This window comes from Elephas maximus, chromosome 1 (assembly GCF_024166365.1).
Source record: "Elephas maximus indicus isolate mEleMax1 chromosome 1, mEleMax1 primary haplotype, whole genome shotgun sequence".
Classification (NCBI taxonomy): domain Eukaryota; kingdom Metazoa; phylum Chordata; class Mammalia; order Proboscidea; family Elephantidae; genus Elephas; species Elephas maximus.
Window position 1 is genome coordinate 30,508,952 of NC_064819.1, and position 25,379 is coordinate 30,534,330.

Here is a 25,379-nt window from a genome sequence, read left to right on the forward strand (position 1 = left end):
AGGTTACCCCCTCCCACCCCATTCTTCAGAATACCCCTACGAAGTTCTGCCCTGGCTGGAAACGCCCGGCAGATGCAAGGGACCACCTCGAGGTCCATGTAGCAAAAGTTCACGGCCGCACCCCGACGGGTCCCGCCCAGCGACCCCCCAGCTAACGATGCGCAGATACCTGGGAAACCTGTTCCCTGCCCTGCGAAGGTTTACAGCTCAAGAGCCCTCTTGACACTTGAATTCCAACTGCACCTGCGTCCCCCTCACAACGCCCCCCTTCCTGCGTCCAAACCGCCCCGAGCCACTCCCCCACGCTTCCTCCTTTGACATTTCCAGAAGCTGTTTTCCTAACCCTCTCCCCGGTTATTTATCCTCCCAATCTTTCCAGTGTGCAGGCAGTGTCGGTGGGAATCCCAGCCCCGGGCCTCACATACTGGCTCAGGGACTTGGGGTAAGTTACTTAACCCCTCTCCCTTACCTCCTCTGTAAAAATGAGATAAAAATACTTCCTTCTCTGGCTGGGTTGCTGTGAGATTAAGTAAGATCTGAGTATAAATGGAGTGTTTAGCCCAGTGCCTGGAGCATAGTAAGCGCTCACAGAGTAGCCACTCTCACGGGCTGGGGCATGGTGGAAGGGGCTGGCCTCCCCACTGAACACATCTCAACACTAGTGGGCTCTTATCCCCTTTGTCCCTGGCCACGTGACCCTGGAAACTGACAGAGCCCCTCTCCTCTCACAGACAATGGGCATGAAAGGACTGTCTGTTGGGAGGTTTAAGTGTCTGCACCCCCCACCCATCCCCCAGGCCCGGGTGTAGAAGGAAGGCACTCTGGGCTAGTTGGTTCTGCCTTGTGACTGCCCCACTTCTGAGAAGCTTGTTAGATGCTCCAAGAAATGATGCCAAAGCACAAAAGGTAAGTTGAACCTGCCTAGCCTGGATTTGGTCTCTGTTCTGAAGGGTGGATGGGCCCAAGATCATGAACCTGAGGTATCAGAAAGTCCTGCCTTGGGAGGCAGAATGAGAAGGGGTCAGAGAATCATCTTATTGCCTTTATTCCGCTAACGGCCCAGCTGCCCCACTGCAAGGCACAGGGCCAAGCTTTCACACGCCTCACCCACACTCTGTGCAGGCCAGTGCGTGCACACTTACACACACGCGCATACACACACGCATACATACACATCCGATCTCTGGCTCTGAGAGTCTCTGGGGGCAAGGGGCTACTCGTCGCCTGCCCCTGCCTGCCCTGTTTATGACAGCACCAAGGGCGGGGGTGGGGCAGGGCCCTCAGCCCCCAGAACAACAGTCCCTGTGCAAACTGGAGCTGCCAGCTGGCTTTGGGGTAGGGGTGTCACATTTCCTCATTCCTGGAGTCTCCTCCTCCAGTTCCTGAGGGACGGACTGCTTTCTGCCTACCTGGGGGGAGGCCAGACCCCAGGCAGGGCTGGGCCCTGTAGAGCCCAGGCTTACCCCGCCCCCACACTGACCCCGCCAGGACCTCCAGCATTGAAGCATAGCCAAGTCTGAGGTTGTGGGGATTCCCCCGTTGGAAAGCAGAAAGACCTGGGCCCCAAAATGTCTGGGGAGGGGTCATCACCCCCTCTCCTAATCCATCTTCAATATGAAGAGGTCTGGAGCACACTTCCTAGGGAGGGAGCACAAGCCTGGAGAAGTCCCAGTTGGGGCTCTCCCCAAACTTCCATCTTCTGGCCACAGCCTAAAGTCAGGCATCCAAAAGGCCAAAAGTCCAGCCGGCTGGTCACTCTCTGTGCAGTCCTTGGGGGGCACCCACCGTGGCAGTCAGGTGTCAGACCTGCACAGGCAGCGTCTGGTTCATCTGCAGCCGCATATCCTGGATACTGCTGAGGATCTTCTTCTGGTGGCCTGCCAAGGTGACCCCGATCCGGAGCAGGTCTCTGCATGAGGGACCAAGGGCAAGGTCAGTCCCTTCTCCTTATGCCCCAATCCTCTGGCCCCAGGCCACAGCCCACACCCTTACCCTAAGGCACACTCACTCTGCGGTCATCTGGGCCACCAGGTCAAAGGACGCGAACCCAGCGCTGATGAAGCTGTCTTTGTACCGCCCCATTTTGATGGCGTCCAGCCAGTCGCCCACTGTTGTGAAGGTTGTGTAATCTGGGACCGTGCGGTCCAGGAGGGGCTGTGACATGCTGTGGGGGGGACAGAGGGACCTGGTGAGTCCTGAGAGCAAAGGAAGCAGCTCCAGAGCAGGGAGGGAGGACAGACAGAAGTACTGACCCAGACTGGGCATTGGCGATGACCTTGAGGCTGGCGGCATTGCGGATGAGCTTGTCCAGGGTGTTGACAATCTGGGAGAATTTGGGCCGAAGGTTCCGGTCCCGTACCCAGCAGTCCAGCATGAGCTGGTGCAGCGCTGTGGGGCAGTCCATGGGAGGGGGCAGCCGGTAATCCTGCTCCACAGCGTTGATGACCTGGTCGAGGGAAGGGGACCACAGTAAGCCACCACTTGGCTCCCCAGCCAGCTCCCACCCACCGAGTGCTCTGCCTTGGCGTCACTCACGTCCTGGTTGCTCATGTCCCAGTACGGCCTCTCTCCGTAGCTCATGACTTCCCACATGACAATCCCGTAGCTCCAGACATCGCTAGCAGAAGTGAACTTCCGATAGGCTATGGCCTCTGGGGCAGTCCAGCGAATGGGGATCTTCCCGCCCTGGTGTGGGGGGCACACTCCCTTCACCCTGTGACTCGGGGCTGGTCCCCAGCCCAAAGCCCCGGCCTGGCTGGTCCCACCCCCAGTCTCCCTCCCGGCTACATCTTGTACCAGGGAGCTGGTGTAGGTGGGGTCAGAGGGGTCATCCTCCAGGAAGCGGGAGAGGCCGAAGTCGGAGACTTTGCAGACCAGATTGCTGTTGACGAGGATGTTGCGTGCAGCCAGGTCGCGGTGCACGTAGTTCATCTCAGAGAGGTACTTCATGCCGGCAGCAATGCCCCTCAACATGCCCACCAGCTGGATGACCGTAAACTGCCCGTCGTTGAGCTGTAGGCAACGAGCAGGCTCATGGGCCCATCCTCTCCCTCCTGGCCCAGTGCCTGCCATGGCCTGCCTGCTCACCTTCTCCTCAGAGACAGAGGGCAGAGACCATGCCTTATCTATCCCTGCGACCATGTCCAGGGTCTACTGAGTAAGTAAGCTGCCCTACTATGAGCCAGGCATGTTGTATAACCAAAACCAAACCCACTGCTGTTCAGTCAATTCCGACTCATAGTGAGCCTGTAGAACAGGGCAGAATTACTCCATGGGGTTTCCAAGAAGCAGCTGGTGGATTCGAAATGCCAGCCCTTTGGTTAGGAGCTGAGCTAGTAACCACCATGCCACCAGGGCTCTATTTTGTATACAACATCACGATTCATCCTCATGAGGACCCATTAGCTCCTACCACTCCCATTTCACATCAAGGCAGCTGAGATTCAGAGAGGTTAAGTAACTTGCCTGAGGTTGCACAGGCAGGAAGGGGCAGAGTCAGGAAGTGAACTCTGGCTCTGAAGGGCTGGCTATTTCCCTAGACCAGGCCACCTCAGTAAACATTCGTGGACTTGGATAGGGTCGATACGACTCGTCGGGGTGGTGGCTGGCCCGACCCCACTCTCTGGCGGAGGGTTAGTGGTTGGGGCTGGCTCTTACCCGGAGGAAGGAGTCCAGAGCACAGTTCTCCATGAACTCAGTGAGGATCATCACTGGCCGGCTTTTGGTGACCACGCCCTCCAGCCGGATGATGTTGGGGTGGTCGAACTGACCCATGATGGAGGCCTCACTCAGGAAGTCCCGCCGCTGCCTCTCAGTGTACCCCACTTTCAGCGTCTTGATGGCCACAAACACCTCCCGGCGGCCAGGCTGTTTCAGCCGACCCCGGCACACTTCCCCAAACTCTCCTGCAAGGCGCAGGACATAAGCTATTTCTGGGTATCGCCCCTGTACCCAGCCTGCCTCAGCCCTCCCCCAGAGAGCCCCAGGCCTCTCACTCCCACTGTGTCCCAGGAGACTCACCAGCTCCAATCACCTCCTCAATCTTGACGCATGACACGTCAATCTCCTTGGCAAACTCCCGCACAGCCTCATTAGGGTCCTCGTATGTAAAAGGGTCAATATAGACTTTCATTCCAGGAGTGACTAGAGGCAGAAGAGGGGGTGTAAGAGTGGGGCAGACCTTCAGGCCAGGAACGGTGAGGGGACTCCTCAAGCCTCACACTCAGACTCTGGGACACTACTACCTCCCCGCCCGCCCCAAGAATCTCTCCCCAGTGGGAGCACATCCAGCAACCTCCCAGCAAGCTGGCTGTGTGTTCCTCTCTGATAATGCCCTACCTTCCCCACCAAGGTGAGAACACCTAGTGACCATAAAGGCTAGAAACCTAGGATTCGGCTCTTATTCTTCCTTCTCCCTCACCTTTTCCCATCAAACCTCTCTCAGATACATCCCACCTCCCCCACCCTGGCTGTTCCCACTGCCCCTGACCTTATTCAGACCTTCAACACTCAGACTATTGCAATAGCCTCCAGGCTGGGCTGCCTGCCCCTGGCCGCTTTTCCCACCAATCCGTCCTGCATACCGCTGTCTTCCTAAAACAATACTTTCATTGTATTACTCCCCAGCTTGAAAGCTTTTCCTATTACCTATGGTGGATTCAAGTCCAAACTCCTCTGCTTGCCTTTCACGACCCTCCAGGGACTGGCTGCAACTAGCCAGCCTTGCCTCCAAGCCCCCGTCAAACCAATCTTCTCACTGCCCCCACAGCCGGGCACCCTTGTCATCCCACCCACTACTTCCCAGTGGCTCGGCTAGCCAGGAATCCTCTCCCCCACCTCTCTAAGCTCTGTTCATCCTGCCTGGCCCAGCTTAGCACAAGTCCACCTCCTCCAGGAAGCCTTCCTCTTCTCTGAACTCTCACTGCCCTTCATAACAGGAAGACGCGGCTTAACACTTAATTGCTCTCTAATTGTTTCCTGTGTACATGTATCTGGTCTTTCCTAGAGAATTAACTGCCTTTGGGGGCAGGGGTCACGTCTCATTCATCTCTGGAGCTAGCAGCAGAGTACCTGGATTGAGGAGGAGCTCAGAGTACCTGGAGGGAGGAGGGGCTCAGAGTACCTGGAGGGAGGAGGGGCTCAGAGTAATCTGGAGGGAGGAGGGGTCGGAGTACCTGGAGTGAGGAGGGGTTCAGAGTACATGGAGTGAGGAGGGGCTCAGAGTACCTGGAGTGAGGAGGGGTCGGAGTACCTGGAGTGAGGAAGGGACTGAGTACCTGGAGTGAGGAGGGGCTCAGAGTACTGGAGTGAGGAAGGGCTCAGAGTACCTGGAGTGAAGAAGGGCTCAGAGTACTGGAGTGAGGAGGAACCCAGAGTACCTGGAGTGAGGAGGGAGCTCAGAGCACCTGGAGTGAGGAGGGGTCGGAGTACCTGGAGTGAGGAAGAGCTTAGAGTACCTGAAGTGAGGAAAGGATCAGAGTACCTGGAGTGAGGAAGGGCTCAGAGTACCTAGAGTGAGGAGGGGCTCAGAGTACCTGGAGTGAGGAGGTGCTCGGAGTACCAGGAGTGAGAAGGGAGCTCAGAGCACCTGGAGTGAGGAAGGGTCAGAGTACCTGTAGTGAGAAGGGGCTCGGAGTAGCTGGAGTGAGGAGGGGTCAGAGTACCTGGAGTGAGGAAGGGCTCAGAGTACCTGAAGTGAGGAAGGGCTCAGAGTACCTGGAGTGAGATGGTGCTCAGAGTACTTGGAGTGAGGAGGGACTCAGTACTTGGAGAAGGGGCTCAGAGTACCTGGAGTGAGGAGGGGTCAGAGTACCTGGAGTGAGGAAGGGATGAGAGTACCTGGAGTGAGGAGGGGCTCAGAGTACCTGCAATGAGGAGGGGTTCAGAGTACCTGGAGTGAGGAGGGGCTCAGAGTATCTGGAGTGAGGAGGGGGCTCAGAGCACCTGGAGTAAGGAGGGGGCTCAGAGTACTGGAGTGAAGAAGGGCTCAGAGTACCTGGAGTGAGGGGGAACTCAGAGTACCTGGAGTGAGGGGGGACTCAGAGCACCTGGAGTGAGGAGGGGCTCAGGAAATGGCTCATGATTAGAAGCAGGAAGGAGCTCCAGGATAAACTCTCAAGGAATGAAGATCCAGGCAGGGAAGAGGATGTCTCAGACACCTGCAGGGCCCTGAGGAGCTTTGGGAGGCTGGGATGAGGAGACAAACTCACTGTACTGCTGCAGCTTCTCCGTATACTCCGAATCAGAGCTGCGCCGCTGTTTCCTAGGAGGGCGGGCAGAAGGGAGGCCTGAGACAAGTCACAAGTCCTCCGGCTCTCTCCGGGGATCCAGGGGGCAAAGTAAGCACAGGGCATGGTGTGGTCCCACAGTTGGTCGCTGTAGCAGCCAGTGGGGCTTTGGGAAAGGGTCTCAGTGGGCTTGGTCCCTGAGGGGACCCTCCAGTTGATGCAAGCAATGGGGGACAAGATGATAGGACCTGGCTGTTCAGCAAGGACAGATGGGGTCCAGGGAGGCTCTGAGTTTGAGGGGGGCCTAAGGACTCTGGGACACTAAAGGGAAGCTCTAGTCAGCCGCAGGAGCGACCTTGGGACTGGGAGTACCTGAGGCAGATGACGGCGATGACCACGACAGCCCCCAGGAAGACAAGTCCAGCCATGGCCGAGCCTACAATGAGGGGCAGCTGCTCCTGGAGCTGCTGGGCACCAGAGCCTGGAGACAAGAGTGACGGGGTGAGGGGAGGGATGCTAAGTACGGGCAGGGGCAGGGATGGGAACGGGGAGGGTGCTCTGTACCTCTCTCGCTTGTGGTCTCAAACTCGGCTGGGTGGCTGTACTGCCCATAACCCGCCACCGTGCGGGCCCGGACCTGGACCACGTAGCGGGCATCCGGCCGCAGCCCGTCCAACTGCACCGAGTTCTTCTGGCTGGTCACTGTGGAGGCGATACCTTCACTCTGCAATGCCAGGAGGAAGGAGGCATCCTCAGTGGCTCTGAGGCCACTCAGACCCTGCCCACACCCAGGCCTGCCCCACGGCCCCCTCAGCAGGAAATCTTCTTGCCCCAGCTCAGCCCAAGGCCACCTCCTGCCACTCAAGGTGCTGACCTTCTCAAAGTACTTCATCTCGTAGTCCAGAATGACTCCGTTGGGCCGCTCTGGGGGCGCCCAGGACAGGGTCAGGCTGCTGCCTGAGCTGCTGTGCAGATGTAGTGTGGGCACTTCAGACGGGGCTGGGGAAGAGCAGAGGCTCACCAGGGGCTCCTCAGGCCCTGACGCCCTTCCAGAGGGCCCAGTTCCCATGGGACCCTGGGTGGTCCCTCGGCAGGCCTAGAGAAGCTGCCGCGGACAACCTCCAGCTCTGTCCAGGGTGAGATGACCCAGGCCCCGCCCTCCTGGGCCCCTCCTCACCAGCCTGGTTGGTGGTGATATTCACAGCTGCATAGCGAGGGGGCAGGGGGCTCTTGCCCGAGACACCGTTGACTGCCTGCACCTCGAAGGTGTAGCGGGTATGCGCCAGCAGATGGCTGATGTGGACCCGGCGCTCTGTCAGGCCCAGCTGCCGAGGCACAAACTCCACGTTGTCATCGCAGCGTGAGCAGGTTGAGGCCCCCCCGGCCCCAGGGACCCCCTGGCACTTCTTGCAGATGACGTTGTATAGGAGATCGTCTCGGCCACCCAGATCCCGAGGCTCACTCCACTCGAGGATCAGCGAGGTCTCGTTCACATTGGAGATCACTCCCCGGGGGGGAGATGGCACCGCTGCAGGGAAGGTGGAGGGAGAGAGCAGTGAGCTGGGGGGACCTAAGGCTCCTGCACCCCCCAGGCCGCTCCCTCCCTCCTCACCTTTGCTTCTGCTTTGACAAGCAGAACTCTTTTTCTAGACTTTGTCACCTGATAAACTCCCACTTAGCCTTCAAGGTCGACTTCAGATGTCACCTCCTCTTGGAAGCCTTCCTTGGTTCAACCTTTTCCCATCCTCTGCGCTCCCATAACACCGTTCCTGGGCATCCCTCTAGCTCAGTACTTCTCATGTTATATGGTCATTATCAGTTTTCACATCTGTTTCCCCACCAGGCTGTGACTCCTTCAGGATAATGACTGTATCTCATTCTCCTCCACATCCCCAGCACCTGGCGCAATGCCTGGCATGAAAAGGCCAGAGTGGGAGAAAGTGGGATGCTAGGCTGCCCCGGGGATGTGAGGCCCCTCCATGGTGAGGGGTGGGCCAAGAGGACAGCATTCTATACAAAGGAAGGAGCACTGAGCTACAAGACCCCAGCTGGTCCCTCATGCCTGGCTAGTGGCTAGTAGGAGCTTCTTAAATGTTGGTGCAAGGGATGAGCCAGCTAACCCAGGTTCTGGCTCAGGGGTAGTCACTTCTTAGCTGTGCCATCTTGAACACAGTATCTAACCTCTCTAAGCCTGAGTTTCCCCATCTGGAAAATGAGGATTTTATAGCGACTGTCTTGGCCATCCCAGGCAGCCCCCTGTGGGCAGGCCTGGAGTGGGGTGGCATGAGGTCATGCGTTGACTCACTGGTACAGGCACTGTCTGCAGAGTCCGAGTCCGCACGGTAGAAGTTATTGTGACAAGTACAGATGCCAGCAGCTGGCGAGGTGGTGCGGCTGTTGGGTGGGCAGGGGAGGCAGGGTCCCTCCCCCTGCTTCGCCTTGTAGCTCCCAGGGGGACAGGCTGCGGGGGAGAAGAAGATGCCGGGTGTCACCTCCCCTCCCAGCCCTGTGGACACTGATCCTCCATGCCTCCGTGAGAATCTGGCCCTTCCCCAGCCTAGTTCTGGGCCCCTCCACCTTCTAGACTGTGGGGGCAATGCTAGGGTTGCCCAACTCCAGTGGCCGCCTCAAAAGGCTCTTTTGCCCCATGGAATCCCCACATCAGCAGATTCCTCCCCACCCTGGCCCCCCCCACCCTCACCCTAGGGCCTCCCAGAGGAAGACGTCAGCCCCATCACCTGGACAGCCTGGGCTTGTTGAGGCAAGGATGAGGGAGCGGGAGAAAGAGAAGGGGGTAGGAGAGAGACCACCAGCAGGCTGGCAGTACCCTGCACTCGGCTAGGTCACCCCCACCCCTCCCTGCAGCACTAGGAAAATCATTCCTGGGGACCCTCAAGGGGACCCTCAAGGGCACCTCCGAAACGGCCAGGACGCGGAGCCCAGAGATTCCCAACCAACCTTACTCTCACCCACAAGGAGCAGGGCAGGTGGCTCCATTCTGCTCTTGGGCAGGGGTGGGGGCTTAGGAGGGGTGAGAAAAGGAGGGAAGGAAGCAGGCAGGAAGGCTGGGGTCACCCAGAGTTCAGAGGCCCCACAGCTAGCCTGGTGCTCAGTGCCTGACACCCTTCCCCCATGTCTTGTCCTGCCATCTCCACTGGCCCGGACGTGGGTTCTGTAGATTCCCCTTTTCTAGGGTGGCCATAAAATCTGTTATTCAAACAGGAATATGTTGAAAGTGAAGGGGGCACAAGACAGTGGGCATAAATCTGAACTGTCCTGGACAAATAAAGCAGATGGCCAACCTACCCATACATGACTACCCCTGGAGTGGGGGTCACCCAGAGTGTGGAACCCAGAGCTGGGGGTGTGCCCTCTCTGGGCTTCAATATCCTGCCCCCACTACGGGGATACTCTATCTTAGTTCTTTTGAACCAGTGGGGGAGGGGGCAGAGGCCAGGCCAGCCTGGTTGCTATGGGAACCAGCATGCATTTCCTGCCAGGGACCTGGGGAGTGTTAGCCCCTCTCCAGGCTGTCAGGCTCATCACCCCCACTGCCATTCTCCACTCAGAAAGAGGAAGTCTTAGGCAGGTTCCCATAGAGAAGAGGAGAGGGGCCGGGCAAGGCACTGTTCACCTTCCCACAACCACACTGTGCCTCACAGCCAGGTTGAGGCTGCCCAGCCCCCTCGCTCCTTCTTGTATTCCTCAGAGCAATAGGCTACCTGCCCCAGGGAAGAGAATCAGAGGACAAAGCCCTCAGCATCTCCTCTCAAGGCAGAGCACCTGACAAGGTTCCACTGTAACACGTCCTAGCTATGTGGCCTTGAGTACTGAGCCTCTCCGAGCCTCAGTTTCCTTATTGGCAAGATAGAGGAGATAACTGTAATCTACCTTACAAGGCTGTGGTGAGGCTCCCAGGAGAGAATCCTAGGTGACTGGGTTTTATAACTAGAAAGTCTAATACTATGTAAGGTCTTATTATGAGTCTTGGTAAAGCACCAGAGGCAAGTCACCTAACCTCCTCATGTATCAAATAAAGACAAAATCATCTTTGTCCTCCATGCATCCCAGGGCTACTAAAATCCATGGTGAACACTGACATGGCCCCTGTGCTTGCCCTGTGCCAGGTGTATCGACTCACTTAAGCCTCACTACAACCCTACAAAGTAATCACCATTATCGTCCCCATTTTACAAGTGAGGAACCTGAGGTCCAAAGAGTTAAGTCATTGCCCAAAGGTCACGCAGGGGTTAAGCGGCAGAGCCAGGACTTCAGGACTGGGCCCTGAAGTATGTATACTGCTTCAAGGAGCAGGTGAGATCCAAGGTAAGAGGGCCAAGAGGTGCCCACAGCCCTGGGATCCATCTAGTACTCCTGGGATAAAGTGTGCGCTTGCATGGCACAAAGAGGACATCTCTGCCAGCCTCCTGGGTCCTTGACCAGGTTCCGCAGGTGCCTGCTTGTCAAGGATCTTCCACGTCTCTCCTCTCTAATTTCATTTTTCTCTTATTATCTTCTGTGTCACTTCCTCTGTCTCATCTCCCACCTCCCATTCTCTGCACCTGATACTCAGTCCTCCATTTCCTCCCTCCACCCTAGACCTGAGGCCAGGCCTCCTTGTCTGGTGGTGGGGAGGGGCGAACAAGTGGCTGTGGCCCAGACCCTCCCCTCCCACCTTCCCCAGGCCAGTTCCCACTCACGGCGGCACTGGGTCTCCTTGGCAGCTGGCTCGTGGCCGGTAGCACAGGTGCAGGCGCCCACGGGCACCATCCACTCCCCATCGCCGTTGCAGTAGAGCTTGAGGGGCACTGACACCTCCACAGCATTAGGGACGCAGGTGCCGGGGGCAATGACCAGCGAGGTGGGCTCAGCCCCAGTGAGGGTCTCAGGGAAGAGCGCGAAGCCTGCGATGGTGGATGCGCATTTCTTGTAGAAGGCACGCACAGAGATGAGCGACATGCAGGCGCCCTGGTCCTGGAAGGCCAGGTAGAAGCCAGCCTTGGAGAGCGGCCCGAAGCTTCGCACCTTGGTGTTGACGCGGCCGGCATCGAGGCGTGAGAAGCTCTCGTCGGGCGCGATGGTGTCCACCTTCACGTAGGGGTTTTCCATCCAGAAGGGGGAGGAGGCTGAGGCCACATCGCTGTCGGCCTCGTAGTAGAAGAGGTTGAAGGTCTCCTTGCAGGAGCCAGGGATGTTGGGGATGCTGTTGCAATCACGCACGGTGAACTTGAGCTCCACGTAGACACGCTGCACATCCCGCCGCCAGATGAACCCTGTGCGGAGCCAGTTGTTCTGGCTGGATTCCCGCACATTACACACCTGGTACGTGCGGATGGGGTTCATGGCCTCGTCATAACCACTCACCTCTTCCCACTGCACATGGGCCAAGCAAGAAAGATGGAGTGAGCACCAACATATGCCAAGAGCTTACCACGTGCCTGGATCTACTGTTTACTTCACACACAGACTCTGGAGTGAGAGTAGCCAGTTATTGTCAAGTTGACTCCGACTCACAGAGTCCTCCTAGCGACCCCATAGCAACCAGAATGCTCCTTAGAAGCAAGGATGGCAAGACTGCATCTTACATACTTTGGACATGTTGTCAGAGGGATCAGTCCCTGGAGAAGCACATCATGCTTGGCAAAGGACAGGGTCAGGGGAAAAGAGAAAGACCCTTAACAAGGTGGACTGATACAGTGGCTACAACAATGAGCTCAAGCATAACAACGATTGTGAGGATGGTGCAGGACCAGGCAGTGTTTCGTTTTGTTGTGCACAGGATTGCTATGAGTCGGAACCAACTCGACAGCACCTAACAACAACAACAACAGGACAGGGTAGAACTGCTCCATAGGGCTTCCAAGGAGCAGCTGGTGGATTCAAACTGCTGACCTCTTGATTAGCAGCCTGAGCCCTTAACCACTGTGCCACCAGAGCTCCGGAGTGAGACTATGTGAGTTCGAATCCCAGCTCTCTGCTTTCAGTGTAAGTCTGTTAACCTCCCTGTGTCTCCGTTTCCCCATCTGTAACATGGGAGTAAAAATGATACCAGCCACGTAGAGATAAGGAAGGAATAAATGACTTTACATGAATGAGCAAAGCATGTAGAGTTGGGCTGGGCACGTGGCAAGTGCTGTATGAGTATTAGCTACAATATCTATTATCTTTCAATATCTATTATCTTTATGCCTCAGGTTCTTCCTCTGTAAAATGGGGCTGATCAGAATGAAATGAGGCTGTGCAGAATTAAATCCTTCAATATACGTTATGTAAAGGCACCTAACACAGCAAGCATTTGATAAATACTGGCTATCACTGCTACTGGAGCCCTGACAGTTCAGTGGTTAAGAGTTCAGATGCTAACCAAAAGGTTGGCAGTTGGAATCCACCAGCCGCTCCTTGGAAACCCTATGGGCCAGTTTCTACTCTGTCCTATGGAGTTGCTGTGAGTTGAAATCGACTCGACAGCAATGGGTTGGTATCGCTATTACCATCACACTTATTCTTCACAACAGCTCCATGAGGAGGTGCTTTTGTTTTCTGCATTCTAGAGATGAGGAAGTTAAGGCTCACAGAAGGCAGAGACTTGACCAAGGCCACATGGTCAGGCCTGGTGACAGCTGTGCCATCCTGCCCCAGCGTTTTCTCTAGACCTCAGTCCAGGCATGGAAGCGATCCAAGGCACTAACTAGAATATTTCAGCCATGTCAGGACTACAGATATTTAATGGTCAAGAAATGGAGGCTCAGAGAAGTAACATGACTTCCTCAAGGTCATACAACAAGTTGGAGATCTGGAACCAATGTTTCCTGATTCCCAAGCCAGTGCTCATTACAGGGACCCAAGGTGGAGGGAGATGGTCAGGTCAGACACATGAAGGGCTGTTCCAGGAGGGAACAGGTACAGGTGAAGACAGGCTGAGAGGTGAGCAGAGGAAGAACGGGACAGAGATGGTATATGTGTATGGGGGTGGGTGGGTACAGGCAGCCAGAAGAGAAACAAAAACACCCACAGAGAAGCAGGCAAGAAGGAAGGTGACAGGTGCTAAGGACAGGAAATGTCAAAGGAGGTGAGGGCAACAGGCCCTGGTGAGGTGAGGAGGGGCTGATGCGGGGAGGGGGGAGTGGCCCAGTTGGCAACCCTTGCTCAGGAGATAGTGGGGAAGTCTTACCCCACTTTCTGGATGAGAAGTCCACGCCAACTCAGATGTCACCCATTTCGTGTCCATGAGGGTCTCTGGAGGAACAGAGAAGGAAAAGCTCAGGGACGAAGTTCAGGATGGGGAGAGGAGGCTACCCAGGAAAGCAAGGATGCAGGAGGCCGGTTCCCACCATCGCCCACTCCCCCAAACCCAGAAGCCCGCAGCTCCCCACCATGGAGGAGGCCCTCAGCCAGCCCTAGAGATGTCAGGTCAGGCCGGCTGGGGGTGGGTGTCTGCCGCTGACCCCAGGCCTGGGTTAATGAGGCAGGAGCTGGGGCGGGTTCACACACCTACAGGCTCTGCTAATCTCCACACAAAGGGGCCAGCAGGGCCTTTATCCTGGAACAAAGGGCTGTGGGCTTCAGACCCTGCTGCCTGGCCTCCCCTGACTCCATTCCCAGCACAAAGGCCCAGCCCCACACACTGCCCTGGGGAAGGGGGGAAGCCCGTTAGCCAGAGCCAGCCTCCACTCTCACCTCCCATTCAACCACCCAAGAGGGATTGGGCAGGAATGCCTTTTGGGGGTGGTGTGGGAACCACCAAGACCCAGCACCGGCTCCTGGAGAGCTAGTCCAGTTCTTATTGCAATCCTTGAAAGAAGGTACTGCTAGTATATCCCTGTCACAGGTGAGAAAACTGAGGGCCAGATAAAGCACATATGTTAACAGCTAGGACTTGGGTTGATGGGTTGAAGAGTAGTTCACATTCAGGTCTATCTGACTCCAAAATCTAACCCCTGAACCAGGGCCTCTGATTTCCAGGGGCCCCTCTGTAAACTGGGGACACAAAGAGCCTGGAAAACCTCTGTATCCTTTAAGTCCCCACCAAGCTGTCACCTGCTCCAGGAAGCCTTCATCCAAACCCTAAATCAAGGTTTAGAAGCATTTCTCTGTGCACAGAGGACCAGGGCTTTGTCACAGCACTAATCCTGCGTTCCATTTCCCCTTGCTGAGGCACAAGAAGGGGCCAACTGGGGTTTCTCACATAAACCAGCTCCCCTAGGAACCTGGTTCTGGGCTCTCACTGGCCAACTCCGCCCCCTGGAAGTCTGCACTGACCCCAAGCTCAGACCTCAAGCAGGAAAGAGAGAAGAGAGGTGCCGACTCCTTTCCTGCTGCTTGGGACAGGGCAGCCAGCAGCTCTGCGCTGGAAGGAGGCAGGGTCCCTACAGCAACAGCGGGGCGGGCTGGGGGTGGAGGAGTGGAAAGACCAGATCCCACAGGCTCCGGGTGTGCCGCCATCACTGGTTTCCTGGAGTCTGGGTCTGAGCAGAGGAAGGTGGGGAGCCCAGCGCGTGGACTCGGCAGCTGTAGCCCGTGCGGATGTGAGGCAGAAGGCCCGTGCATCAGCCCTGCGCTGCTGGGGGTGCGCTTCTAGCTCCTCCTCCTGCTGCAGAGCCTGGTCCCTGGAGGACCTGGCTGGAGGATGAGCTATCCCAGCCTGGTCGGTGGCCGGCCGGCACCCGGGGACACAGACAGACAGACAGATACTGGGTAGGGAAGGCGAGACGGGCAGAAGAGGGCCCAGAGAAGGGCGGTAGAGAGGCGGGGCTGGGCAGGGGCCTCCGGGAGGCGGACGGGTGGGCGGGCCCAGAGATGGAGAGAGGTGTGCGCAGGCTGGCTGGGACCCGACAGCCGGGATGGCCGGCGGCGGGCTACAAAAGACAGCGAGATGGAGAGACAAGGAGGCCCAAGGAGACAGAGACAGAGAGGGAGGTTGCCAAGTGGCCTCTTCCCCAGCCAGCAGCCAGAGTATTCGTGTCCCTGGGATCCACCGGAGCCAAGCGCGCCCCCTCCCGCGCCGGCCGGCCAGTCCGCCTGCTTGTCTGCCCGCCCGCCGGCCGGAGCAGGAGAGGGCTCCCAGCGCTGCGCGCACCGCCTCCCTCCTCCCGCGCCCTCACTTCCTTCTGCTCAGCCTGTGCCAAACCCATCTGGAACTGTTTAAACCCAAATATTCAGCCCCCCTCCCCCTCCAGCCAGATTCCTCCACAGTTTAAAACAAGCCCTGCGCTCGCTCGCTGGCTTGGAGGAGGGAGAGAGAGGAGGGTGGAGAGGCGGGCAGGCGGGCGCGGTGGGGGAGGCTCTTCATTTCTGTTTAATTTCTGGGGAGTGAGAGAGGGAGGGGATCGGCCCTTGGCCATCGCTCAGCCTTGGCCATCGCTCAATCTCGGCACATTTTTCCCATTAATGAGGAGAGGACTTGGATTTCGAGTCATGTGTGCCTGAGGAAGGACTCCCGTCACTCTGGTGGGGAGGGGGGCTTGCTCTCCGTTTCCCCGCTTCTCTAGGGGGAGAGGAGGGGTCTACGCCCTTCAGCCTGCCCAGGTACAAGAGGAAAAGCAAGGACGGACTCAGACCCCTGGGTGCCACCTCCAGCCTCTTGTCTGGGCAGAGAAGGATGTGAGGTGCAGCAGGGGGTCACGGAAATGTTCCAGCTGAGCCCACTTTTCTCTGCTCTGTGTGTGGCATACACATGCAGGGGCAAAGGATATGGGGGACAGGACAAAAGAGGAAGGAGTGAGCTATCGCCAAATTCCCCCAGCTGTCTACTGCACCCCATCCTCAGCCCCACCATGTGGCTGCTGGAGGGAGACCAGAGAGGAGGCAGGCCACCCTCCCTCCAGACACAGGCTCCTCAGGCAGGAACCCCAACAGCCTCCCAAAGCCAGCTGAGAAGTGGGTGCTGGGCCTTGGTCTTTCTGGGGCTCAGGCTTCAATGCTCACAAGTGAATGAAGCAACGCCCCTTTCAGGTTTCCACGGGGCACAGAGCAGCCACGTGGCAGCAGCTGGGTGGCTCTTGCCTGTGTGTGCACACACAGATACACACCCAGCACCCAGTTCTCTCTCAGTGGCTGGGCTCATTCCCCACCTCTGGGGCCAAACCAACAAGTCAACACATATGGCAGACAAAAAACACACAAAGCCGCAGCCGCCTGCAAACACACATAGGCTTCATAACAGCCCCAGCCTGTCTTTCTTAGATACACGGATGCATATGGTACAAACAGATTAGTCTTCCCTAGACATTCATACACAGTGAGTCTTTTTTACACGCAGATTTGGCTTCCCTTAGACAAAGCTCACTCTTACAGTCTTCTTTTCATATGCGCAGATTTCCTGAGCTCCGTGCATACACAGAGGGCAAATACACTCAACAGTTCTTTCTGCTTACACACTCAATTGCACATACAATTGCCAGCCACAAGTCACAGTCTTGAGTGTAGTCAAGTGCAAACATAAGCACCGCTTTCCCTTGTATAGACTCAGGGACATGCTCTTACACAGTCACGTACCAGGCACACACATACAGGTACCCAGCTGCGCCGTGACATACCACGGCCCCCACAGGAGCATGAAGACACAGTATAAGTATCCATAGCAAGAATTTGTGGAAAGCCTCAGGGTGTACCCTGCCCACACATGCAACACATACACACACACACTCTGTAGGCATGTTCTCTCTATAGGATGAGTCTTCAAGTAAGGTCGAGGTAGATTTGGGAGAAGGCAAATAATAATAATAATAATAAAACCAAACCCATTGCTATCAAGTCAATTCCAACTCATAGCGACCCTATAGGACAGAGTAGAACTAGAACTGTCCCAGAGGGTTCCCAGGAAGCAGCTGGTGGATTCGAACTGCCGACCTTTTGGTTAACAGCCACCAGGGCTCCACTGGGAGAAGGCAAGGTGCCTCAATTAGCCCCTCCATGCTCCCTGGTCACCTTCCCGCCCCCACCTGTGAGGTGCCCCTTGCTCAGGCAGGGCAGCCACACAGGCCACTCTTGCAAAGAAGTAGAGGTGTTGGACAGCCCTGGGCAGGGACACAGGGAAGGACGGAGGGGCATCCAGCAGGGAGCAAGCCCCAGACCGACCTCCTGTCACCTGGCTCAGGCAGGAGCTGTCAGGTCACAAGGCTGGGGCTGAGCAAGAGCACGAAGATGATTCTGGGTGTGGCTGGGTGCGGCCTCCCAGGTACAGCCCCTGCCCAAACAGCAGGCCACCTCCTTGCCAGCACAATGGCACTGTCTCAAGGGCCCATAAGCCCTTGGGGAGGGGGGAGCATCCGGAAGAGATGAGGCCCCAGACGCTTTGGGCATGACTCTTCCACATACGAGTGTGAGAACATCCTGGGCACCCTGGCCCATGTCTGAGGACTTCACTGGGCTGCCCTGGTGCAGGGGCACCAGGTGTGAACCTGCACCTGCCCTAGCGAAGGGCCACACAGCTTCATGGAGCTGCCAGACCCCACGGCAACACCTTGCCCTGGGAGCAAGGTGTCATCGTGACCAGGGACTCTGAGGTGGCAGGAAAGGCCACACTCCAGGGCTGGGCCAGGGGAGTAGGCAGGGGCTGGAGGACACCCTGGAGGCACTGCCTGTGAAGAGAGGGAGAAAACTCTGTGCACCCGTGCAGCTGGTCCCCCCACCATGGGGTCCCTACCTCAGCCCACCAACCCAAGCGATCTGGCTCCCCAGTCTTCCCCCACCCCCCGCCTCTCCGCATGTGTCAATGTGTATATTTGTGTACCAGTCTGCCCACTCGGGTGGTCAGCCCAAGCAGACAGGGATTTTGGGGGGACCCTGCCATGGAAACTGGAGGGTCCGCCTCCCAAGGCCCTCACGTAGGGCCTCCTCCCCTGGCCCCCATGTCTGAGAAGGAGGAGGGAGCACCTCAGAACAGAGAACACATTTTGTTTTTCATTCTTCCCCTCAGATCCTGGGGATTTATAACAAAATAAACCTGAAAGGGAGGAGAAGGGAGGCGGATGCACAGGGCAGGGAGCCCAAATGCCTCAGTGCTCACACATGCCCCCCACCCCATACTAGCCCTGCCAGCCAGCCAGACAGCTGGACAGATGGACTGACACGAGCCCTTCCCCGGGGCTCTGGCCACAGTCAGTCAGGCCAGGGTCTGAGGGCAGAAGGCAATGGGGAGACCCTGCCCAGGGCCTGGCCTTGGGACAGGGGGTCTCTCCCACCCATCAGGTGCCCAGCTGTACCCAGCCCCAGCCTTCACCCGCCCCCCACCCCGCAGCTTCCCCATCCCGACAAACCAGTTTGACTCAGCACAACAGGCAGGACTACAATTTTCAAACTATGCAGGCCTGGTGATTCAGCCTCTTCGTGCTGTTTAATTAGTGTAAGGCTGGGTGGCAGAGGCCTTGCCTATGGCAGCTTCGGCTTTAGCTTGCTGCTGCAGAGGTCACTGTGTTGGCGGCGGCAGCAGCTCTGGCTAAACGGAGGGCAGTGACAAGCAAACCGGTTCCCCCAAATGCCTGCTGCCGCCCCTCCTTGGCAGCTCCAAAGTGCCAGCTCGAGACAGAAAGGGATGTGCCAGAGGGGTGAGGGGCACTAGAGACGACTCAAACAAGTTAGCAAGCCACGGAAATCCCAGGCTCATGGTCCCCTTTCAGCTACCACCCTCTCAGTGGTCATTGCCGCTGACTCTGAGAAAGAGTTCCACTCTCTCTGTTATCCTCAAGGGTCATTAACACTGCTGTGGCGACTCACTTTAACTGGGAGGGGGACGTGCCGGCCACCACTGCTTAGGATCTGGTGACTGTTTCTCTTTTTCCAAAAGGGTCTGTCTGCAGCAGGCACCTCCCCACCTTATCTCAGGTATAAGAGGCCCCACGGTCCAGACACCCTTCCTCACCTTGGGCCCCATTCCTGGTCCACTTACAGTACTGGACCCCACTTCCCCATCCATCCATGGTCCTGAAGGGGAGATGGTTTGTGGCTTGGGGGAGCTGAGGGACATTACTCAAAAGGAGAGTGAATGACAAGGTGGCCCTCTCTCCCTGTGTCTGTGGGTAAATCTGAGGGTAATCTGTGTGTGTAGGGGGTAGGTTTCAATCTATCAGAGGACAAGGAAGGGGGTTTCTTCAGTCAGGGGATAAGCAAGGTCCAAGCCCCATCCACATGGAAAATTGAAGAGATCCTTGGGTACAGAGCCCTGGTGAACCCCAAGTGTGCAGCAAGGGACAGAAATCAGGTGCCAGACAACATCTAACCAGTGAGTACATGAGGGGATACACAGGCCTCTCCAGCCACCCCAGGCCTAACTGTAATGGCCCCCAGATGCAGAGAGCCAAGATGCTGCCCTAGGCCAGGGGCAAACCAAATTCTGGCAAAGCTAAATGAAAGGCCGGAGGGGAAGGCTAGACCTCTACCCATAAAACTTGGGGGCTGAACGGGTCTTTAGTGCCAAGGGTCTCCACATAGCCCTGACCTCTGGTCACAGCCCAGGACCCTCGTAGTCCACCCATCCTGCCCTTCAAGCTCAAGAATGGGGAGCGAGTTGCAGGCTGGAGTCGGGGAACAGCTGCACCCTAACCCTGCTCTCTTCCCATCCTTTCCCCCCCTGGAGCTGCAGCGAGACAGAGAAAGAGAGGGGATAACTTCTGCCCCCAGCCCTCAGACCAACCTCTTGGGGAGTTCAGTCCCCCAGGTGTCCTGTCCTTTCCCTCCCCCATCATTGCTTCCTCTAACTTCCCTCGGCTGGACTGGACAAGGGCACACACCAGCCTCCCACCTTCACTTCTCGGTCCCCAGGGAGCAGACCCTTGGGTATTAACAATTATCGCTAATCCTTGAATGACAATGACTGTGTGCTAAGCACTTTACACATATTCATGATCCAGTCCTCACAACAACCAATGAGCTTGGTACTATTACTATCCCCATTTCACAGGGAGGGAGACTGGAGGATGGGCCCAGGTCAGTGCCTTGCATGGGGCATCTCTCTTTTTCTTTCACTCACACAAATGGCAGACCATGGGGTTGGAGGTATGGGACACTTGAAGGAGCTGGTGTTGCTAGTCCAGAAGCTAAAAGGCCCAATCAGAGGGCATTTCTACTTTCTAGGGGCAGCTCCACAGTGGCCAGTTCTCCCAGCCCCTTCCCCAGCCAGAAAGAAGCCCTAGATCCCATTCCACATCAAAAGGGGTCAAGGTAGGGAGGCCACTGGCCCTTCTGCCCTCTCTCTCCTGGGCTGCCACAGCTTATCTGAACTTTGCCTCCTGGTCAGCCCCTCAGCTCCTTGGTGTGAAGGCCTAGATACCACCTCCCAGCTGGGGTCTGGCAGATTGGGAGCCTGGAAAGGGCTGGAAGGATTCGAAGGACTGGAAGGGTTACGAAGGGATGGAAGGGAGGGCGGAAGAAGGGGTGAGCCTCCCTAGGCAGCCCTTGCTTACCTGACCCAACCACACCCCCAACTCCACTCTGAGCACTAGCACCCACCGCACTCCACAAGGGCCCTGGGACCTGGCACACAGAGGTGACATACAGCCGCGTGAGTGTGTGAGCACATATGCTCTTGTGTCCCTCTCCCAGGCACCGAGACAGGCACAGACCTGGGAACAGGCTCCCTGGATCACACCCTTAAGGCACTCAACAACAAAGCCTCACAATGGTTTCTCACGCCTGCGATCCTATCACACATGTGGGTGAATGTGCGTAAGTGTGCGCAAGTGTGGGTGTGACCTCGGTGTGTCTGCCTGAATCTGCATGGGTCCACCCGTGTGAATCAATCTGTCAGCACCAGTGGACTCAGATCAAGGCCGGGGGGTGGGGGGAGGTGTCAGAGGAACCTTTTTTTCCCCTGGAGAAAAACGGAAAGCAGAACCTGACTTTCTCTCTGAACTGTGTTCATTTTTCCTTCCAGTCTCCACCAGCCTTCAAGTTTACCAGTTGTGAACAGATGAGCACACCAAGTTACACAGAACTGAATTTTTTGTTCCCAAACTAAGAAAGTGACTAGGTTTGTTAAAGATGCCTAAACACTGTCTATATTCCAATGTCTTCCAAATTTCTGTGGCATCTCCTTCCCTCCCCCTCCCCCCCCAAGGAAGGTTTTTTCCCCCACTCATTTAATGGCTACAAATTTTTTGGAACCGGTGTGTGAGCTCCTCCATTGTTGGTGATCAGGGTCGGCCTCTGTCCCCCACAGGCTTGGGGCAAGTGGCATGGTGTGCGCTTCCCCACAAGAGCCAGCAACACTCTGCCTGTTCACCCAGGTAGTCATTAGAAGTTAAAGTTACCCCCTTGGCCCTCTGGGAAGGTTTCATAGACCCACTGGGAAGGCCGGCCTTTTCCCTCCGGTTACAGCGTTAAGGCGTCGGGCTCCGGCGCTACCTGGGGCGAGCCCTACAACTTCAGGGCTTCACTGGAGACCCGAGCACTCGGGGTCTTCCGCTGGAAGGCGGGGGGTCAGCCTGAAGAGGAGCAGAGCTGGATGTATTGCCCGCTCACACAGCACCTCGTGTTTATTTGGCGCTTGGTAAACTATAAACAATAACCGGCCCCCGCCTCTCCAGCCCCGCAGCCATCCCCTGACAAAGCAGGGTGCAGGCACTCAACACTCTCAGTTAACTCCAACGGGTTCCTAACCAGCGGCCTCCCCCCGACCTGGGGAGTTCGGCGTCGCCCCCACCTGCGACAGCCTCGCAGCAGCCTCGGAGACCCCCACTTTTCTCGTGCGTCGCCTACACTTGCTCGCCTCTGGGAGGTGCCAAGGACTCCGCTTCTCTGCGGTGAGTGCAGGGTCCTCCCACAAAAGCGCACGGCAGAGCCCTGACTTTCCGGGACGCTCACCCCGAACCGAGCTGCCCGCGACCCGCAGCCAGGGAGCCACCGGCCTGGGAGCCAGGGGGAGCCTCCTGGGCGGCTCCGGGGGTGCCCGCCCCAGCCACCCTCCGGCCCCGGAGCGGGCGCAGCGGACAGCCTCCTCCGACGTGCGCTCCGCCCGCGCCAACCGGCACCGCAGGCCCCCCACCGGCTCGGGCGGCCCCGGCACCCCGGCCCTCAGGCGCGCCCCTCGACGCCGCTCACCTTCCAGCGCCCGGCAGCCGGCGGGCAGCAGCAGCAGCGGCAGCAGCAGCCGAGCCAGCAGCGGCAGGAGCCCCGGCGGCCGGGCCATGGCGGGGCCGGGCTCGGGGAGCTGAGCCGGGCCGCGCCGGCGGGGCTGCGGGTGGCCGGGGGAGGGTCCGCCGGCGGGCTCCGGGCGAGGTTCGCGTCGGGTCCCAGGAGGTCCGGGCCACTGGGGGTGCGATCCGGGCGGGTGGCTCCGGGGCAGCTGCGGCGCCCCAACCTCAGAGGTCCTCGGGGATGCGGGAATCTGGACCGACCGGTCCAGGAGGGTCCGCGGAGCTCCGCGCCGGAGGACTCGGGGAGGCGGGCCGGGCGGGGGCGCAGGTGGTCGTGGTGCGGGTGCACAGTCCTGCGGCGGCCGGCTGCGGGCCCTACTCGGGTCCGGGGCTCCGGGTGCGCTCGCCGTCCGGGGTCGGAGCCGGGATCTTGCTGCGCCGCTCACGTACTCACTTCTGCTGTGCCCAGCGCTGGCGCGGCCGCTCTGGGCGAGAGGGGCGGGGTCGCGCGCCTGCCCGTCAACGCCAGACCCCGCCCCCAGCGGCAGGCCGCCCACTCACAGACTGCCAGGCGCGCTGGTTGGGCCAGGAGAGCGCTCTGCCGGCGTTCAGTGGGCGGTGCCTCCGTCAGGCCTGCCGTGGGCGGGGCCAGGGAAAAGATGAATTAGATTGGGCGGAGCCATGCTGTCTATCAGAGGGAGAACCCCGCCCCCTGCCGCCCATTGGCTCTTAGTAACCGAGCCTGAGTCCGAGGTGCCAACCCAATACAACAAGCTGGAGGCGCCCCCCTGTGGCTCGCACGTGCCCGTGGTCGCCCCCACGTGGCAGTCTTTTTCCAGGAACGTTGAGACCCTGGGCCAGCGCAGAGCTTGGGCACTATTTGGAGCGCCCATCGCGGCGTATCCTGCGAACAGGGCCGTCTTGCTCGTTCATTCACTCATTCATGCATTCATTCAACCGTATATTTAATTGTTCATTCAGCAAATATTTTCGAACGGCCACAATTTGCCAAAGACTCTAATAACTGCCAGGGCTACAATGGATAAGACAGACGTTGTGTTCTCTTGGGGCTGGTCTAGTGGCCGAGGCAGGTGTTAAGTCATCACAGTAAAGTGTAAAAGTATTGTTATAGAAGAAGAACAAAGAGTTGTGGAAGTACATGAGAAGGGCACGGTTGTATCTGGCCCTGAGGAGATGACATTCAAGCTGAAATATGAAAAATGAGTAGTGGGTGAAGGATGTGTGTTTTAGGAGGGGACCTGTTCCTGGCAGAGAAACACATTTCAAATGAATACCGGGGGGCAGGAGAAAACATGACTCATTGGAGGAATATGAAAGAAGGCCAGAATATCTTGAGCGTTGAGTTAAAGCCCGAGAGGAGCTGAAAGGAGACTTAGAAGTAGGTGTGAGGGACCAGAGGATTTAAAAATAAAATTTTTAGAGTCATGATAAAGTCTTCCTGAGGGCTAGGGTTTGAAGCAGGGCCTTACCGTCTGGAGAGGGTGAATGGGAGGAGACAAGGGTGGAAGCTGGCGGGGGAAGATGAAGACGGTACCTTGGACTAGGGTGACAGCTATGGAGATGGACAGAAGAGGGAGGTTTAAGATGTATTTAGGTGGAAGTATTCCTGGAATTTGTGATTGAGCAGTTGACAGAGATATGTTAGATGGAAAAGTCAGGGAGAAAACCTAGGTTTCTGGTTTGGGCAAATGGACTTCTGACCTATTCACTAAACAAACACAAAGTGCAATAAGTACTCTGAAGCAACTGTTGTTGTTAGGTGCCATTGAGTCAGTTCCAACTCATAGCTACCCTACATACAACAGAACAAAACACTGCCTGGTCCCATGCCATCCTCACAATCATTGCTATGTTTGAGCCTATTCTTTCAGCCACTGTGTCAATGCCTCTCATCGAGGGTCTTCCTCTTTTTCAATAACTCTCTACTTTACCAAGCATAATGTCCTTCTCCAGGGACAGGTCCCTTCTGATAACATGTTCCAAGTCTCGCCATCCTTGCTTCTAAGGAGCGTTCTGGCTATTCTTCTTCCAAGACAGGTTTGTTAGTTTCTCTAGCAATCCATGGTACAGTCAATATTCTTCACCAACACCATAATTCAAAGGCATCAATTCTTCTTTAGTCTTTCTTTTTCATTGTCCAACTTTCACATCCATATGAGGCCATTGAAAATACCGTGACTTGGGTCAGGTGCACCTTAGCCCTCAAAGTGACATCTTTGCTTTTTAACACCTGAAAGAGGTCTTTTGCAGCAGATTTGCCCAGTGCAATATGTTGTTTGATTTCTTGACTGCTGCTTCCATAGGTGTTGATTGTGGATCAAAGTAAAATGAAATCCACCACTACTTCAATCTTTTCTCCATTAATCATGATGTGAGGATTTTTGTTTTCTTTATGTTGAGGTGTAATCCATACTGAAGGCTGTAGTCTTTGATCTTCATCAGTGGGAGCTTCAAGTCCTCTTCATTTTCAGCAAGCAGGGTGGTGTCATCTGCAGATCACATGTTGTTAACGAGCCTTCCTGCGATCCTGATGCCCTGTTCTTCATATAGTCCAGGTTCTCAGATTATTTGCTAAGCAGACCTCACTTATTAAGAGGTAGCTGTTATTATATCCTTATTTTATAGACAAAACTGAGATCCAGAAAGGCTTAGCGACTTGCCCAAAGTCATACAGCTAATAAGTAGCAGAGGTGGGGTTTGAATCCAGCTCTCAGACACACTCATTCCGTTTCCCTTGAAACCTGTGAATCACCTACCTGTCGCGACAGGGTCAGTCCCAGCCCACGGCAACCCCACTGGTGTCTGAGTGGAACTGTGCGCCACACGGCTTTCCGTGGCTGATTCTTTGAAAGGAGATTGCCAGAACTTTCTTCTGAGGTCCCTCTGGATGAACTCAACCTTCAAGCTTTTGGTTGGCAGCCAAGCGTATTAACCATTTTTGCCACCTATGAGCTCCAAGGATCACCTAGGTACTTGTTAAAAACTCAGACCCTTGAGCCATCCTTTCCCACCTGGATCTTGGGAGTCCGAATCACTTGGCGCAGGGCCCAGGAATCTGCAT

General features: G+C 56.7%; 1 protein-coding gene across 2 annotated transcripts; it reads right to left on the reverse strand.

Moving 5' to 3' along the window:
• Positions 1 to 314: 314 nt before the first annotated feature.
• On the reverse strand, positions 315 to 22,830 carry EPHB3 (EPH receptor B3). Of its 2 annotated transcripts, XM_049881312.1 has the most exons (16): positions 22,263 to 22,778; positions 13,399 to 13,463; positions 10,928 to 11,600; positions 8,533 to 8,688; positions 7,405 to 7,755; positions 7,102 to 7,226; positions 6,792 to 6,951; positions 6,600 to 6,708; positions 6,210 to 6,262; positions 4,021 to 4,143; positions 3,658 to 3,905; positions 2,797 to 3,012; positions 2,536 to 2,685; positions 2,253 to 2,446; positions 2,009 to 2,164; positions 315 to 1,909 (listed from the first exon to the last, which is right to left on the reverse strand). In XM_049881312.1, exons 1-16 carry the CDS (start codon positions 22,348 to 22,350, stop codon positions 1,801 to 1,803), a joined length of 2,976 nt encoding a protein of 991 aa, XP_049737269.1. In that variant the 5' UTR covers positions 22,351 to 22,778; the 3' UTR covers positions 315 to 1,800. The 2 variants fall into 2 exon arrangements, with proteins under 2 accessions (XP_049737269.1, XP_049737261.1); XM_049881304.1 differs by having other exon boundaries at positions 2,536 to 3,012; positions 22,263 to 22,830.
• Between the last annotated feature and the right edge of the window lie 2,549 nt (positions 22,831 to 25,379).

Excerpts from the sequence above, each read along its gene's own strand:
- EPHB3 (XM_049881304.1), bottom strand. The coding sequence starts at position 22,350 with ATGGCCCGGCCGCCGGGGCTCCTGCCGCTGCTGGCTCGGCTGCTGCTG. Across the intron at positions 13,464-22,262 it reads CGGCTGCCGGGCGCTGGAAG|AGACCCTCATGGACACGAAA; the intron begins GTGAGCGGCGTC and ends CTGTTCCTCCAG. Across the intron at positions 3,013-3,657 it reads CTCTGGACTCCTTCCTCCGG|CTCAACGACGGGCAGTTTAC; the intron begins GTAAGAGCCAGC and ends CGTTGCCTACAG.